At 45.6% G+C, this 18,188-nt stretch overlaps 1 protein-coding gene across 1 annotated transcript; it reads right to left on the minus strand.

The window, feature by feature from the left end:
• Positions 1 to 9,786: 9,786 nt before the first annotated feature.
• Positions 9,787 to 17,266, minus strand: ppef2a (protein phosphatase with EF-hand domain 2a). Its single transcript, XM_030104775.1, has 17 exons — positions 17,202 to 17,266; positions 17,067 to 17,075; positions 16,521 to 16,648; positions 16,383 to 16,437; positions 16,124 to 16,299; positions 15,631 to 15,745; positions 15,331 to 15,377; positions 14,975 to 15,141; positions 14,848 to 14,884; positions 14,133 to 14,282; positions 13,721 to 14,053; positions 12,244 to 12,429; positions 11,937 to 12,079; positions 11,540 to 11,646; positions 11,138 to 11,307; positions 10,879 to 10,966; positions 9,787 to 10,040 (listed from the first exon to the last, which is right to left on the minus strand). Exons 1-17 carry the CDS (start codon positions 17,254 to 17,256, stop codon positions 9,787 to 9,789), a joined length of 2,220 nt encoding a protein of 739 aa, XP_029960635.1. The 5' UTR covers positions 17,257 to 17,266.
• Between the last annotated feature and the right edge of the window lie 922 nt (positions 17,267 to 18,188).

Genomic DNA, 18,188 nt, shown 5'->3' on the forward strand with positions numbered 1-18,188 from the left:
CTGGACGGCTGACGGTCTTGATGGGAGTAACGCGCCCTGCTGTGTAAAGATGAATGAAGCCCTCCTTCAGGGATGAGCACTCGTGCCATGCCATCCTCTCTTCAGCTCGCATTGTGTAACCGCCACCTCTTCCTCCACTCTCCCCGCGTCGCTAACAGACGGTTCCTTATGAGATGTACTAATTCATTTTATTTTTGTTTTGTTTTGCTGCTGAAAATGACAATCCCGCCCCCTTTGTCATGTTAGGTGCAAAATGATTTCAAAGTAATATCCATTTTTAGTTTTGATAATTTACACTGCACAGATGTTTCTACAGTGCTTTTGTAAACATTTCTAGTGTATTTGCAGAAAAATAAAAGTTGCAATGTGCAAAATGAACGTGGCCGTCGGTTTGTCTCTGGATGACTGTTGCAGTTGTGACTGGAGTCGGTGTGTGCACAAACATGAGCCCGCATCCAGTAACAGAGGAGAAATGTCAAGAACGGTTCAGATGTGGAGCTTTTCATCATAAACGGGACCATAATTACTAACTTCTTCTGAACTACCATTACTGACAGCCACGCAGGACATTCCAAAAACAAACAAAAAAACAATACTTGTGGAATTAATTGGTGCTGCTTGTGCAGCAGTTTTACAATTTCTGTAAATAACAACAAAGCGGGACACTTCTGCTAGAAAAGTCTAATATATTAACATCAACGTGGAGTCCTTTTCCTGTGACGAGGCTCCAGTGTGACGAAATTCATAACTGTTTTTCACAGATAATGTAAAACAACAGAAATGCATATTCTCCAACTTATTAGTGTAAAAACCACCTTCATGGTGCCGAATGAGATCTAAGATCTCACCACTGTACAGTAATGCAGTAGATCCCATTGTGAGATATGGACGGTTTTGGTCTGTTTCACATTTATTAGATTGATAAGACTGACTCCTAAAGAACCTTAAAAAACTCCCTTGGATTGCAAATTTTAATTTGTGCTTTAGTGATTGTCCTAAAAAGGTCCCAGCAGAGTTAATATTCTCAAAGAATGGATGAGAAAAGAAGTAAGTAAAGGATAAAACTTTTTAATTGGGAATTTTAGCTAAAAAAAGAACGGTTTGATGCTGGACAAACAGAAGCACGTCTTTATGTACGCCTCAGGTGTGCCACTTTAACTTACTGTGAAAGAGTAAAAACATAAGTTTATGCTTTTGACATTTTTTTACTTGACAAATACAAAAGTCAGCCAAGACTTTTGTGATTGGCATCAAGCAGATGTGAGTTTCACGTGAGAAACAGATTCATGAGACGTGTTTTTCTTATCTGCTGGTAAAGCAGGTTAATGTCGACACGAACCACAGAAAGAGCAGCTCTTCGAAAGGTCGTCCTGCACCGATTGTTGTCCAGAGCTTTGTTTTCCTAAAGACGTACACACACACACACACACACACACACACACACACACACACACACACACACGTTCTACAAAACCAATGTGTGTGTCTTTGATAGTGTGGATCAAAATGGGATATTTTAATATAATATTATGATGTAATGCTCGACCACATCCGAATCATGAAACCTTTGTCCTGCTTGTCGTTCTCAGCAAATATGACATTCTGAAGGAATTTGAGGACAGTTGAGCTGAAGGCTGATGACCCCCTGTGGTGACCCCTGAAGGGGCGCCTGACAGCAAAACATACAACGCCTTTATTTATTCTATTTCTGCCACATTGCTTCAGTTATTAATTGACAAGAGTTACTTGAATCAGTCCCGGCTTACATATTAACTCTGAACACAGAGCGACTTGCTGACAAGTTTGATCCTTTTGCTTCTGTAAAGCAGCTCTTCTTTCCAGTGAGAGCACCTGAATGAGGGTTTTATCCAAAATCATGATGGAAAAAAAGGATCATTATGATCAATAAACTATGCTAAATTATTGCAAGTGACTGTATGGCCATTTTTAAATATTTATGTCCAACGACAGGTCATTTTCACGGTTCAGATCTGGTTTTCTGTGATACGTCCGGACAGTGTGGTGGACGGTGGTGCTCAGGAGTGTCTGTAGATCCTGTGGGATAACTGTTTCATTCAGAGGTTTTGTTGAACTACAAATAGTAAAATGCATGTCATTTTGGTCAGTTTATTACTTGTGACACATCTTATTTATAGATTTATAGAAAACACAGAGTGACAGTGAGATGATCGACTGACTGATTTCTGCTGATAGAATCAGTGAATCAGCTCCTTTAATGTTTTGGTTATTCAACTCACTTTCTTGGAACTTTAGTTTTTTCAAGTCAAGTTTAACAACTTTTAAAGTCTAAACTGGTGAATCTTCAGACTACAGGAGGATTCTGGAGTACCTGGAGAGAACCTGTGAAGTCCAAACGGTCAGACGTGGAATATTCTCAGTGTGCGGCAGGAGAGCAGACCTCTGCTCCATCATGCAGTTACAGAGTGTGACGCTGTTTGTCTGTAAAATGGTGAAATAAAACAAGAAACTAAAAATAACCTGCGATGTGGCCGTTTTTCATTCAACTTAGTCCCTTTTCTGTGAATGTTGAAGACTCATTTTGGCACAAACGTGTGAATCTGAGGAAAACCCCTCAACAGGCTGCGGCTCTGTGCTTCCTCCTCCTCCTCCTCCTCCTCCTCCTCCTCCTCCTCTTCCTCCTCCTCCTCCTCCTCCTCTTCCTCCTCTCCCTCCTCCTCCTCCTCCTCCTCCTCCTGACTCGTCTGTCAAACTCAGGGCTGAACTTCAACATGTTGCTTCAGGTTTTCCAGAGAGTGGAGCAGGTCACACATGGGTGTCATTCATCTCAGCCTGCCACAGGGATAAAGCTACAAATCCACAAGGACGTGACGCGCGTGTGGCGGCGGCGGCGGCGGCGGCGGCGGCGGCGGCACCCTCGTGTGTTTGTTCCCCTCCCGGTTCCCTCGGGCCACTCCTCTGTGCCTGAGCTCTTCCCAGAACTCGCACCATGTTTGTACGGAGGCCTTGAGGCTGTCAGGGTCTGCAGGGCTCCCCGTCAGTGTTTATTCTTCATTTAAATATTGACTCTTTTGGGAATTTCAGCTCATTGAAATGAAAAAACAAAAAACAACTGTTTGATGACGATGGTGGCTGCTTGTTGGGTTCTGTAAATTTGGTTGACAGAACAGTAAAAATGCTTTGTTCTGTGTGTTATAATCTCCAAAAGGTTGGAGTAAGTGTCCTTTCCCTTTTGGAAATCAATATTATCCACTTAATTATGTATGATCAGATGATTACTGAAAGATAAAATAACACACACACTGTCGGTCCAATATAAGTCTAAAAAACCTGTATCTATTTGTTCAAAATTCTCAGCATGAAAATGTTTGCTTTCACCTAAATTACCATCCTTGTGTTTAAGTTACAGCTCTACTGTTCATTAACAGGCAAATTCAGCTACTTTGCATCACATTTCTGTGGCTTTAGCTTCAAATGGCTCTGAGACAACGACAGAAAGGTCAACACAAACTTTCCGACTACATCTATTGCTCCTCTGAAAGGCCTTTTCCGCCCAGGCGGGGCCTCCACCCGCTCCGTCTGACTGCGAGCCTTTCGCCGAGACGTCTTCATCAGGCAAACAGCTTTACAACGAGAAGACCACCTGCAGACCACCAACAATACTCTGAATCTGGGTCTAACTGCCTCCTCCTTTGTCCTCCGGGGGGAGCCGGAGGGGGGGGGGGGGGGGGGGGGGGGGCATCAGTCTGTGGCTCCAGGGGGAAACATGCTGGACTGTTGGTGGAAAAGTGAATAAATGGATTGAAGAAAGGCTTCGATTTGTTTTGTCAAAAGCCTTCAAAAACTTATTTTGTATTTTCTTTTTTACCATATGCAACAAATCTGTGTCCCGTTTGTGAATGCAGGCCTGTTTTATAGCTCTGTCGTCATGTTGGTTTGGATGAAAAGACGTTGGTTTTGCATGTTGCTGTAGAAAAGCCTCATTAGAGGACTCATCTCGTCACATATCTGCAGGAGCATCAAAAATGAACACTTGTGATATAAATCATTGCGTTTTGGAGGCACAGGAAGTTTTTCTTCCTTTTCCAGTTCTTTTCCATCCAAAAACATGAATGGATGGATGGATGATGGATGCAAGGATGAATCTACCAGGGTGGCAAATGCCACCCTAAAATAAACCCTCACCTCCCCTACTGCCACCCCAGCTGGCAGCAATGAACCGATAGAAAAATTTAACTGTTACAAGCACGAAGTTCTGATGTCTGACAACAGTGAATAACGTGATGGAAAATTGCACGTTGAAGTGAACATTACCACATGCACAAGACAACTTTGACATGTTATTAATGTGCCCTGGACAGGATTATTTCTATGCAAGTGCTGTATGCAAATGAACTGAAGGCCTTCTGATGTCAAACTGGTCCCACAGGCAAATCCAAATAACACATACAGTGTTTTTGTGCTTTCAGAGGCTTATAAAATTAACCTGTTAGCGCTAGCCACTGTTCTAACTACGCTAACAACGCTACAAGCTACGGTAAAGTCGAAACTCTACTCTTTTAACTATAACTTCATGGGGCAAGTGTGCAACGCCACGTTCTACTGAATAAAGGCTATATCTGTTTCTTCGTATAATAAAAAGGTGTAACTCGACTTTGACTCACCCTGTTCTATCCACACTTGACAGAAAATATGAGACTTACGTGCTTCCAGTACTTTCGTTGTCATTTTTTTACAGCTCCGCATCACCTCCTCTGGAGGTGAGCTGATCACATGACAGCCCTGCGGATGCATTACAATTTACTTTGACACACAAGCGCCCTACGTAAGTAGATCAGGACGTCCACAGACCATAGAGCAAACTGAGTTACCAGGACCTCCACAGCTCAAAGAGGAGCCTGAGTTATCAGAACTTCAGGGTCTGGAGGACCAGGAGCAACCAGGACCTCCAAATGTTAGAGAATGGCGAAATGCCAGTCACCTACAGAGATGAGCAACAGTGCCACTCAATCTGTTGAAGCCCAAGAAAGAATTACTGTACACTGATTTCAAGCACCAGAAGCCATTCTCAGCCAGGTCTTCTTCTGTTTTGGTGTTTTTTTTCTAATATACGTGAATTCCAAAAGATTTAGATAGCTGTGTCTATATCTATCTGAATAGATTGTGTAATTTTAGACCAGCTGTGTTCATTTTATATTTAAGCTGTACGAGTATCAAAGATGGTACAGATTTAGCCAGTGAGTTTTTATCTGAGCTTTCAGCACCATGGACAGCGGACGCTCTGAGATTGACAGCTGTCAGGCTGCATATGTTTTGTGTGTGTGTGTGTGTGTGTGTGTGTGTGTGTGTGTGTGTGTGTGTGTGTGCATGTGCGCGCGTATGTGTATGTGTATGTTCTTCAGAACAAGTTTGTGAACTGGTTTGTGACTTTATTCTGCTTTCTGAGGCATAGAGGTTTGCTTGGCTCAATAAAAGTGAGCATTACTGTGTTGTTGGATGGTAGCATGAGGGATCGTTTAAATGGTAAAATTACTGTCATAAGGGCCGGTCGAGGATGCTCCGCCCCCTCTGTACTGAGACCCACACTCCGCCTCTGGTGGGAGATAATAAGTCTGACTTCATTCCATTGCCTTTGAGCTAATATAAACTGAACTGAACTGAACTGAACTAAATGTGTGTATTATTGTATTGTGATGTATTGGATTGTACTGATTTTTTTGCTACTGCTGAGCACTTCGAATGAAATTTTTCTTAGTGGACTTCAGCTCTGCGTTTAACACAATATTACCGAACAGACTGGAGTCAGAGCTGAACCACCTGGGCCTATCGGACTCTGCTGGTGGATCAAAGACTTCCTGACGGGTCGTTCTCAGAGGACGAGGGTCGGCTCCCATGTCTCTTCAGCCATCGGCCTCAGCGCCGGCGCTCCTCAGGGCTGTGTGCTGAGCCCCCTGCTCTACACTCTCTCCATGCACGACTGCACATCCACACACCACAGCAGCAGCATCATAAAGTCTGCTGACGACACCACGGTGGTGGGCTGATCTCTGGAGGGGATGAGTCTGTACCGGGACCAGGTGGAGAACAACCTGATCCTGAACACCAAGAAGACACAGGAGATGATCGTGGACTTCAGGAGGAAGAAGGAAACGGATCTATCTCCCCTCTTCATCGGTGGAGATCGCGTGGAGGGTCTCCAGCTGCACATTCCTGGGCGTGCACAAGCAAGAGGACCTGACCTGGAGCGCCAACACCACAGCCAGCATCAAAAAGGCAGCAGAGACTCTGTTTCTTAAGGACTCTAAGAAACGACCCCCTCAGACAGGAACTGCTGGTGTCTTTTTGCAGGTGCTCCATACAGAGCATCCTCACGTCCTGGTTCTGCGTCTGGTTCTTCAGCTGCACAGCAGCAAACAGGAAGGCGCTCCAGAGGATCATCAGCACAGCTGAGAAGATCCCCGGCCGCCCCCTTCCATCTCTGGAGGAACTCTTTTGAACTTTTGCACTCAGACAGATGCTTTCGGACATTAAAAACCAAAACAAACAGACTAAAAAACAGCTTGTATGCAAGAGCCATCATTACACTAACACGTCCTGATGCTGCTGTATCATTTATGTAACTCTATGCAATTTTGAGTTGGTTGCTGTCTGAGTGATGTAAATACTTCATTTTATTATTATTATTATTAGGTTTTGTGTGTGTGTGTGTGTGTGTGTGTGTGTGTGTGTGTGTGTGTGTGTGTGTGTGTGTGTGTCCTGTGATGGACCGGGGACCTGCACAGTATCAGCTGGGATTCATTCCTGTGACCCTAATTCATATGAAGCTGTATAGAAGTGGACTGATAGATGGTAAATATATAATAAATCGAAAAAAAGCAACTACTCGATGAAAAAGCTTCCATGCTTCAAATTTACATCAAAAATGAAGAATTGGTGGTTAGAATTTTTATTTTCTTTGTGAGAAACTGGTTTTCTTTGCTTTTTCATCTGTAAAATGACTGCAAGGCAGCGTCTGTGATCTCTGAACATGCCTTTCTTTCTAAATAGTGTCTGTCCCTATCCACAGGCAGCTGGTTCAGTTAGACAGAATGAAGACTGCCGGAACTTTTTCACCTCTTAGGACCTTCTTCTCATGTGATTTATCAACATGCAGACTGTCGCTCTGATTCGAGTTTGTGCTTTCTGTATCAGGAGGACTAACGGACAGAGCAGTGAAGCTCTCCAGTGTGAAATAGTTCTAATGGCTCGTGTGAACTGCAAAGAGCTCCAGACCGGTTTAATATCCACCCTCAAATAATGAAGTGAAAGCCAACCTGACAGAAAATCTTCAGGATGTCCCACGTGAGGTCTCTGAAACATTTATTCATTTGTTTATAATCTTAAAAAGTCCTGTAAAACTCACACACGTTCCTGTAAGCGAATCTGTGCTGCCCCCTGCTGGCGAATTACGATACAACACCTACCTGCTGTATTCGTCTTTTTTATGATTTAGTTGTTTTATGAACAATAATATTAAAATCAGCTTCTTCAAATCTTCAGACTATATTTATAAAAGGCTTAAGGTGCTTATGTTAATGAATACTGATCATAATTAACAACCAGAAAACTAAACATGTCCAACACCCTCGGGTTGTCAGGCTCTTGGTGGACTAAACAGAGCAGTGTGATCAGGGCGGTGTCGTGGTTCGACTGATATCAAATAAGGATTCCAGGATTTATATGTGGAGTTTACATGTTGTCTCAAGCCCTGTGATTTTTGTCCATTTGCTTCCTTCCACAACCCAGACGCATGTCAGGTGAATAACTGACTCCATCTAAGACTAATGGATTAAAAGATAGAAAATAGGTGAATAATTACGTTTTAAAGTAGATTTGCCTGTACAATCCTTCAAACTGACCGCATTTATAAATTTTGAATTTTTAAGTAAGTGGAAGATAAAACTTCTTGATATCCATCTACTTAAGTTGTTAGATAACAAAAAAAAAGAAGAAAAAAACTTTTGTCATGTATTTACAGTGACCAAAAAACACACCAAACAAAACAGCTGCAGGGCTGTGTAGTGGTTAACAACTCTACACAGTGAGAAGGTCATGGATCTGAGTCCCGATTGGTTTTTATCAATGTGAAGTTTCCTCAGGTTTGCTGCCACCGATTGGGAAGTTGGTGCATCCCCGTGTGTGTGTGTGTGTGTGTGTGTGTGTGTGTGTGTGTGTGTGTGTGTGTGTGTGTGTGTCCTGTGATGGACGGGGGACCTGTAGGTCTGTGAAATAAAACTTATTTTCAAAAAGTCCCTTCTGTAACTCAAACACGCAGAGACACGAGGATATGAATGCGACTGTATTTAAAAGTATTTACAGTAAAGTTTTTACAGCCATCATTACAAAAACTCACATCAGGACCAAATCTAGCAGATTAAAGTTTAGAATAATTCAAGTCAGGGTTTTGGAGAATACATGCTTTTCTATTCCTCTTGACTGACGCCACTTTGTCAGCTCTCAGTTGTTTTAGAGGAAACACTGAAAAAAATGTACCCATTAATAAATGAATTAAATAAATTAACGGTGAAGCAACAAATTGCGGGTAAACGTATATCCAAGAGGTCAAACAAACAAAGTGGTGAGTTCTCCGTTCTGGACGAGGTGGGAGACGGTTTCCCACCCGAGACGTTGGCAGGCGGCACAGATACAAAACGAGGTTGAGGCAGGCTAAAGTCTAAACCCAGCGCTGCTGCTGCTAAGGCACCGGCAACACTGCGTTGCTGTAAATGACTGCAGCGCGTCGCTTCGATGACGCGGAGGCCTGTGAGCTCCCTGATGTCTGCGGCGCCCCTCAGACGTCACGTCTGCCTGACATGCAAGGCTACCGAGTAACGGAAGGACGTCTGCGACCTCCGTCACAGAAACGCACGGCTCACAACGCACCGCTCGCTTCAACCCCCGGGCAGGAAAGAGAAAGAGCACAGATGAATGGAAGACATGACACTGCAGAGAGGATTCACTGGTTCATACGTAGGGCTCTGCCACAGTGAATGAAATGTGGCGTTAACGTTCTCATCTGACGGAGCGGCGTCTTGTCTCAGCGCCCATTTTCTCTTTGGCTTCTGGCGGTTTATGTTTTCCCAGTGTTCTGGTCTGATTCCCTCACAGTTCCTTGTGTTGTTGGAGTCTGTCGTGTTGTCAGTGTTATGTCCACAGATCCCACCGGATCGCACTGATCAGAGGAACGTCCCGACACGCCCTCTTCTCTTCGTATTACAGTCACGGTTTTCGTGTCCTGTGTTTATGTTTCTGTGCACTTCCTCTTGCTCAGGAGTCGTTTTTCTTCTCTTTATGTCTGTTACAAGCCTCACTCTGGCCTTGAGACGGCGCGTCCTTGTTCGCGCTGCAGCATTCTTATTTCTATGTTATCTTCCTGCTTTTAAACCTCACTTGATTTTTAGAAAACATGGACACATCTGCAGTCCTCAGGCATGCATCTTTATCATCATATCGTTTCCACGGTCATCCAATAATCCTTCAGAGACACAGAATAAAAAAAAAACAACACTGTCTTTTAACCTTAGTTATAAAAATATAGAGTCTATTTGCGCAGCCCTGTTCTCGGTGTTCTCAGCCGCTCCGGTCAACAGGGACGTGTTGACGTTCCAGGAATGCGTCCACTGTGAAGTGAGCGCTCGCCGTCAGATACCCTGACCTCTGACCTCGTCCTAATCTCCTGCGATCTCTTCATGTGCGTCACCAAAGCAGCTTGCGTTGTCTTTGCGTTGTCTTCCCCCCCCCCCCCCTCCGCGGCGTTTGGTTTTCAGGTCAAACGTTGGGGTCTGCGTCCAGCTTGGTGAGGTCCGACGCCGTGCCCATGAACATGCTGCGGCCGCGCTCCAGCCGGCTCTTCCTGTCCGTCAGCCGGAACGCCTCCATGAACTCGTCGATGTCGATGCTGCCGTCGTGGTTGCTGTCGATGGTGATGGCCAGGTCGGAGATGGCCTCGTCCGTGATCTCCATCTTCAGGTAGACGCTCAGCAGCTTCCAGGTCTGCCGGAAGTCCTCCAGGGAGATGAAGCCTGGGGCAGAGCGGATTACAGGTCAGCCGCCGTGTGGGCGGGCAGCAGGGAGGACGCCGGTCGATCAGTGGGCTAATCCGCATCCAGCGTCAGGAGATCCTGACCTGCTATCCCCACATCATCAACATGCGCGCTCTGGATTAACAGAGCGGCGCCGTTTATAACCGACCGACCAGCATTCATGACACACTTCTTTTCTTTTTCAGATTCACTGCACCCCGACGCAGCAGTTTCCTGTCAGTCTGTGATTCAGCAGAAAAGAACCACATTTTCTAATTAATCAATTTATACATCTAAAAACCAACATGTTTTTAATTTTTCACAATTTCCACTTTCAGTTATGAAACGTAGAGCTAATTTTCATTTGTCAATATTATTTTTGTGTCTGTTCAGCTTGAACTGATGAGGGATTTATCCAGATGTTTCAGTGAGGCGTTATGAGGCAGAGGAGGCTGATGTGGACGACATTACAGTCGCTCTCAGAGAGAAGATGAAAATAAAAATGAGAAACCTAAACTTTCAGGCAGAATTAAACAAAATACTATAAAGTGGTATGAAGTAGCTGAAAATTGTAAAAAAAAAAAAAAGATTTCTCAGATTATTAGTAACCCTATCATTTAAAAAACCTTTGAGGGTTTTTGAATTTCTCTGTTGTTATAAAGTACGAATAAACTTAAATCTACTTCTAAAGTTAAGAACTGTTCAGATGGTAAACAGTTAATATAAGATGCAATTATTTTATTATCTTTTAAAGATTTTCATTAAAAATAGAAAGATTAAAAAAAGCTGATGTACAGAAGTCCTCGTCTGGCAGAATGTCCGGACAAGCTGCTCTGACCTGAGTTGTCGGTGTCGACTATCCTGAAGATGGTCTCCAGCGTGGAGCGATGGCGGTACAGCGTCTCCAGCAGGCTCTGGTCGATGTGCTGCAAGCAGAGAAACGCAGAGGAAATCTGAAGAACGGCTCCGTCGTGCCTCTTTTCAATCATTTACTACCACAGGAACGTCTGTCCATCTGGATTAAGCTCCGCAGGGCTCACTGTGAGTGAATGTTCTGGATTCTGACAGAACGTGAAGAGCTGACATTCCGTCCTTACATCCATGTCTTTGTGCCCGTTGATGGCGAGCTCGTGGAACCACTCCTGGTAGTCGACCATGCCGTCGCTGGTCTTGCAGGTGACCAGCTGGCAGCGCAGCATCCTCCAGGGCAGATCCAGGTGCATCACGCTCTCCACCACCGAGGCCCAGTCGTTCAGAGACACGCGGCCTGACACCACCACTTCACAATGTTAGAAAGACTCTGGACAAGCTGCGTTTTCCTCGTCCTATTCTGTACATTCATCAATACGCATCACAAAAGATATAAAGGTTTTGAGAATATATTTATCTCTTTAGTCATCGGTCGAAAAAAATACAGTTAAAAAAAAACATCATCAAGGTAGAAAATGAAGCGACACCTGATCTGTGAAAGAGTGACGTGAAGCGAAACCCACGCTCACCGGTGTTGTCTTTGTCAAACTTTCTGAAGGCACAGATGAGGTCGGACTTGTGTGCGAAGAGCTGCTCCCGCAGGACTTTGAGAGCCGAGCGCTCGGTCCGGCCGACACTGCGAGAGGAGACGGAGACTGAACAGCGAGGACGGCAAGGCGGGGAAAGTGTCTCCCCTCAAACAGCCTGCTTTAAGAAAGTCAAGTGTTCAGTGCCTGACTGGCATCATCTAGTGGAAACATACCTAAATTATATTTATGCAAACATTCATTTTGTTCATTGTAAAAAATGAATAGAATAAAAAAACAAGACAGCTCAATAGAAAACAAAAGGAAGTTTTCACATTTCTGAATGAAAGGCTGAGGGGTAGGATGAGGACTCGGACAGCGGGCCTGTGGCTTCCTGTACCTCTGTCTCACTGTGAGCTCTCGGGTCATGCTGCTGGCCTGGTACTGAACCATATAAGGCACGAGGTCTGGGCCCAGCTTCACATACGCCCCCCTGTTGCTTCCCACATCGTAGTAATTGGAGGCAGAAAACAGAGTGAGGACCTGAAGGAAACCGAGGGAAGAGAAGAGAAGAGGAGGATGAAAAACGATGCTAAAACAGGAAGACTTGATGAGTTCTCAGGACAATCTAAGACTGTAGAGGTGGTAAAGCGCTGAGCGGAGGCAGCAGACTGAGGGATTATCGGCGTCTGGCGGTCTGAGCTGACCTTCCGGTTGTGGCAGAACTCGTAGCCCTCCTGTTTGCACTCATGGGAGCGGATGATGAGCTGCAGGTTGTGTCGGTTCAGGAAGTCCTCGGTGACGTCGGGGCCCCAGTAGCAGCCTCCGCCTCGCACCTCGTTGGGTACGCAGCCCTCCTGGGGCATCGGGTCGCTCCACAGCAAGTCCAGGACCTGGAGCCACGAGAGAACCAGAGCAGGGAGATCTCATTTACCGACACGAATACAAAAACAATCATTCTGGTTGAGACGAACAAGAGGCGTTATGGAGGCTACACAGGAAATGACAGACATCCCAGTTTGGTAAAATTCTCTCTGATATTCAAGACATGATTTTAAAGTGAGCGAATGTTTTTTAGTGAGCTGTTTCTTCTGTGGTCATGTTTGTTTTATCTGAAAGTCCAGAGGAACAAACAGGACAAGCAGGAGCCTGGAGGAGTTTTAAAGCTTTAGTGGGACTTCCAGGCTGAGAGGCGGACCGAAGGCAGGTCGGAGGGATTAATGGCGCAGTGGATTACACTATTTGGAGCGTTGCGTAGGCACTAAATCACCCGGCACCTCCTCGGAGGTGAGGTTTGATTACCGATCAAGGTCCTGACCTCTGACCTCTGACCTCTGACCAACCTGTCCTTCTCTCCATGGCAAAAAAAAAAAACAAGTGAGGACAGCATATCCTCAGGTGAGCCCACGTGATGCCTCACAGAAAACACACACACACACACAGAGGCGTCTCTTTCTTAACTTAAGTCTATTCTCAGATATTTGAAGGAACATAATAATTAGAAAAATATCGGGTTTTTGTGTGTTTCTTGGGGTAAACCTCCAGAAGAGCAGGTCCAGGTCTGATTTCAGTTCATACAAAATACTTAGAATGACACAATTCTCCATCCAGAGCAACACATGAAGCTTTTTAAAGGCTCCATTCTGTTGAAAACAAATTAAAAGTATCATGGTATCACATCAGCCGTGAGGTCTGGAAAGACCGAGCTTCACATTTGCTCTTCAGATCCGATCTACATTTTTTCTACATCTTTTAATCTACAGAAGCAGAAAATCACACACGAGCAGATTTCAGCATGAGTCACAGCAATTTTTCACATTTAGCACCTTCAAAGTGACTCTTGAAGAGATTCTCAGAACTTCCTTTGACTAATTATCAGACAGCACTACAACCAGAATTACATCAATAATTCTGATACACAAATGTAAGAAGCATGTCGGGTGAAAAACATCTGAAAAACCTGAATGTGTGTGAAACGTAGCCTCAGGATCGGCTGTGTGGATTAATGCAAGTATGACGACTCCCTTAAAATGAGTCCTAATCTATTCTACATTTTTATTAAAGCATAAGCAGCAGCCTAAAGCCCATGTGGGAAGACAAGCGTGTGTGTGTGTGTGTGTGTGTGTGTGTGTGTGTGTGTGTGTGTGTCATCTGTGTGTGATTTCGGTGTGACCGCCGCCTCACCTGCTTCCACTCGTCTTTGACCGAGTCGCTCTTGATGGAGTCAGTGGACGAGCACAGATTGTCTTTGTCGGCGGTGCAGACCGCAGAGCCGAGGACCAGCTGTCTCCTGCGGGCCTCCAGCTCCTCCATGTTGTTCTTGAGGCGCTCGTTGAAGTCCTGCAGCGAGCGGTTGTGGAAGCAGTCCTTGGTTCCCAGGGCCTTGGGGAAGGTGAGGGAGGCTCGTCTCTGGAACATCCTGTTGGCGGGCCAGACGTCCTCCTCCATGTCGGAGTCGATGGACGTCCCCGCCGAGCTGTGGTGCCTCCTCTTCGGAGGCCTGAGGGCGGAGATGTACTGAGGGGAGAGGAGGACGGGTTGATTACGGACCGCCGCGGTCCCGGCCTGACCGGCTGGGCGCTCGCCGGCTGCTCACGTTGTGTCTGTCCAGCCTGGTGAGGAGACCCAGGTCCGTGGTGTCCGAGATCCCGCCGTGCAGGACCAGCACCTTCTGGTCGATCACTGTCGCCAACGGCAACCAGCTGAAGATCTTCTGCAGCAGCTTCAGGATGCGCTTACCGTGCATCTGCAGAGAAACCCGGACATGAAGGACAGGCCGGCTGTCTGAGAGCCGAAAACCGTCCAGAAATACTGGATGACGTTCATGTAACAGATTAATACTCTTATATTTTTTAATTGATGCTTGAACAGTTTGTTGAGGGGATGATGTGAGGATCAGGTTCAGGTCCAAAGCGAAGCCCCGCCAGCGGTGTTCGTCACCTCAGACATGAGTTCCAGCCGTCTCTGGTTCAGAAAGTGTGACAGGAGCACACATGTGGAGCGTCTGGCGCGTCGGAGGTTTCCTCTGTGGGACTCTGGACCAGCCGGACCTGCCTGACTCATCAGGAGCCAGATGTCCCGCCGCCATCTGGTTTAATGACCTCAAATCCTCTTAGCTGGAGGAGTGGCGGCCGTGATGGTGTGCGTGGGGGCGGCGGCCTATAATTGAGCTTTCCTGGGACCGTCGCAGGTGACAGCAGTTACTTTGATTCGCTGTTTTAAAGTTAGCCCGGATCAGGACACATCGAGGCTCGTTAAATCAGCAAAGGTGAGACGATGGAGGAAACTGTCAGGCTGTCTGTCATACTTACTTTGTATTTCATCAACACCTCTTTAGTGAAGCCGTATCTGAACCCAGCAGAGAAACACAAGTTAAGAACCAGAGAAAAGGAAACACAAAATGTTTGAGCAGTCTTTCTTGTGGCTTCTCTTACTGACCTCAGGTTGACGATGTGGTCCTCGTGGTTCCCTCTGTTCAGGTGGACCTCACTCGGGTAGACGAGCAGGAAAGAGAAGAGGATGAGGAGGATCTCGATGGAGTCTCTGCCTCGGTCCACAAAGTCCCCATTGAACACATAGGCTTTCTCTAAGGACGGCATGCCGTTCTGGCAGGGACAGAGCCGCAAAACCGAGCAGTTAAAACTGAGTTTTAACTCTAAATGCGACGGACAGTGCTACACTGAATACAAGGTTTTACACAATTAACATCTGCTGACAATGTTCAGAACATTTCACCTTTTTCTAAATACAGAAATTAAATCAAGCAGAACACATTTATGTTTACAGAGTCCAACCTTGTAGAAAATCAGAAGTAGGTCTTCAAGTTGTCCGTGCAAATCTCCTGAAAAACACATAAACACATTCGTCAAGTTGGTTATTCCAAGCAAGAAAACATTAAGAGGCTATCAGACAGATCTTTTCTTTTTGGCCTCACTCGCTTTAATAGCTGAAACAGAAAGGTTGCTGCTGGGCTTCCTCTTTCTTTTACTCATGAAATCATAACATCTCTCAAGTCTCGACTCTTACAGGCACCTATACTGACACGTCTATCACGAACACTGGAATCAGAAATCTCTGCTTTTCTTTGGTCTCACCGCAGATGGTGATTTCCTTGCTGTGGCAGGTGGAGATGCGGCTGATGTTTGGCAACATGCGGAGCAGCTTCCACGTCTCCAGGAGGAGCTGGAGGACGTAGCGCGAGTGCAGCTGCTGCTGGCAGAGAGGCTCGTCAGCAGGAGACTCGCACAGACTCACACAACACAACGCCTCGACAGATCGTCTGAAAACACAACTCCATCACCGGACCCCATTAGTCTAACCTGCAATGTTTCATCATCAAACCAGCATTAATTTCACATATGTGGACGTATAGTCAACAAAAATGAATAAAAAGGACTTGGGTTTTGCATCTAATGATGATGTTTTGACATTTTTCTGCAGCTGAAGTGGGTCCTGGCTTGTGACTGTGTCTTCTCCTGATGTGAAGTCTCAATGCGACGTGAGCTGAAATGTTCGCCTCTGCTACATTTGGTGGTATAAATACACAAAGGAACTGAATACGAACACAATCTACAGTGGTGCACGTACTTTCTTGTTCCGGAAGGCCTCGACCAGCCCGACGGCCTGCTCCAAGGTCATGGGGAAGGTGAGGTGGGGTCCAGAGTAAATCTCGGGCACCTCGATGTTCTGGTAGCAGAAGTAGCGCTCCCACTCGGCGTCCCGGCAAACCTCGTTCTCCCGGAAGATGTGCGAGATCAAGTTTCCTGCAGAGGCCCATACATTTGTTTTAAATATTCAATTTGACAAACGGCGGAAACTCACCATGACATGAGGAGAGAGGTCTTACGTTCATTGCATGACGGGGTGAAATTGTCCATGAGGTACCCGAGAAAGTTGTAAAGCTGGACGGAGAAGAGAAGGAAGGTTTTCAGTCCATCTGTGAACAAACGCTGAGTCCAGTCGGCCACACGGGGCGCTGTGTCACCTTGATCTGGGCCTGTTCTCCAGAGTACTCGATGGACTGGAAGATGTGCCAGGTGTACCTGCGCCTCATCTCGGTGCGGGCGACGTACTGACGGTACCATCGCTGGATGAGGACAGCGGCTCTCATGGCTGCAGGGAGAAAAGATGTGACGTTAAAACTCTCTTCTCTCTCCCAGCTGATCGGGACGAGGCTGTTTATGTAGACATCTTTTCAGAAAAGAAAAGACTTATATAGCGCTTCACACTGCTAATGCAGATGAAAAGCACTATGTAAGTGTAGTCCATTTACCATTTACCAATTTCAGTTTCAGCTTGACTCTGCTTTGTTTTCTCATTTCTTTCAATCAACTGATTATTTAGTTGCATATTATTAGCATCAGATTCCTACTGAAAAATGACAGGATGATACAGTATGACCAGTATCTGTCTGGTCAGCAGCGGATGTCTGACACTAAAACTGATTAAGATATGTGGGAAAAAATGAGTTTATGTCCAACATTTGGCAGACATCAAGAAAACCAGGAAAGATGTGACAGATGGTTCTTACTTGTGACGGCTGCACGCAGCAGAACAGAAAGACAAAAAAGAAAAGAAACACAGAAGCGTGAAAACAATGAGGATGTGAACAAAGGGGGACAGATCACAGCAGGGGGCGTTGATGCTTCATCTGAAGCAGCTTTACCTTTTGACTGTGACTGTTTGTGGAACTGGTCGGACTTGGTGACGCCACATCCCATGGCTGTTCCTGTCACAAAACCACATCGAAGCAGACGTTTATCAACGGGCTGCTCAGTATCTGTGTGTGTCTGACGGCAGTTTAGAACTGTGTCGAGCTTCGTGCTTGGTGCTGCATATGGCGCCAGGCTGATTTCAGCTGCCTGTAAACGTTAAAAACATCTCGTCCAGTAAACCCCGTCATCCATACAGTGAGGAGGGGAGCGAGGCTCAGCTGCAGCAGCGAGTCTGCAGGGTGGTCAACCTGCTGCCCTTTAAATCTCATTACCTCCTGGCCTCAGATTGGCCTCAATCTGGCAGCACAGGACTGTTTTGGTCTGAATTCCACGAAGTCTTACATAAAGCAACGTGTAAAACAGAGGAAATGGAAAAAAAATGACTCAGATTCGAGTTTATTTACTCAGAGAAGGAGACAAGGAGCTGGGAAACGCAGGCTTTGAATGTTGTTGTTTTTTTTTAATGTGCTTTACATGAAAGTTAACAGCCATTATTTTGATGTATACTTTAAAAAATGGAAGATTTAAGTCAAATTAATTCATTTAAAAAGTCAAAAACTGGATTAGAACACCTGAAAGAATAGTGTTTTCACATCTTTACAGACATTCGTGTATGAAACAGTTTTTGTTTCATTAAACCAAAAGCTGGGTAAAGTTCTCTTTAATCTGATCCAGATTGGGACTAAAAGAAACCAGCCTTTCCGGCTCTCTTCGGGACATCTTCACTTACGTGGTCTCCGCCTTCAGTGCGTCTTCCCAGGGTCTTCGGCTGTCAGCTTGCAGTTTCAGTACGTCTTCAAAGAGCCATTTGCTGTGTTGCATCCTTCTCCGCTGCACCAGGATCAGGTCAGAAACTGCAGGGTATCCATCAGCCCGGTCACCGTGTGTGACTGAACTGCAAACACAGCGCAGACTTAACAGAGAGGCCTCATGTGTGG

This window comes from Salarias fasciatus, chromosome 12 (genome assembly GCF_902148845.1).
Source record: "Salarias fasciatus chromosome 12, fSalaFa1.1, whole genome shotgun sequence".
Taxonomy (NCBI): Eukaryota; Metazoa; Chordata; class Actinopteri; order Blenniiformes; family Blenniidae; genus Salarias; species Salarias fasciatus.

What these genes read in the sequence shown, in the direction of transcription:
- ppef2a (XM_030104775.1), bottom strand. Translation starts at nt 17,256, where the DNA reads ATGGGATGTGGCGTCACCAAGTCCGACCAGTTCCACAAACAGTCACAG. An exon ending in CCAGGCTGGACAGACACAAC is followed by an intron (nt 14,054 to 14,132) that starts GTGAGCAGCCGG and finishes CTCTCCCCTCAG; the next exon opens with TACATCTCCGCCCTCAGGCC. An exon ending in ACGGGCACAAAGACATGGAT is followed by an intron (nt 10,967 to 11,137) that starts GTAAGGACGGAA and finishes CTCTGCTTGCAG; the next exon opens with CACATCGACCAGAGCCTGCT.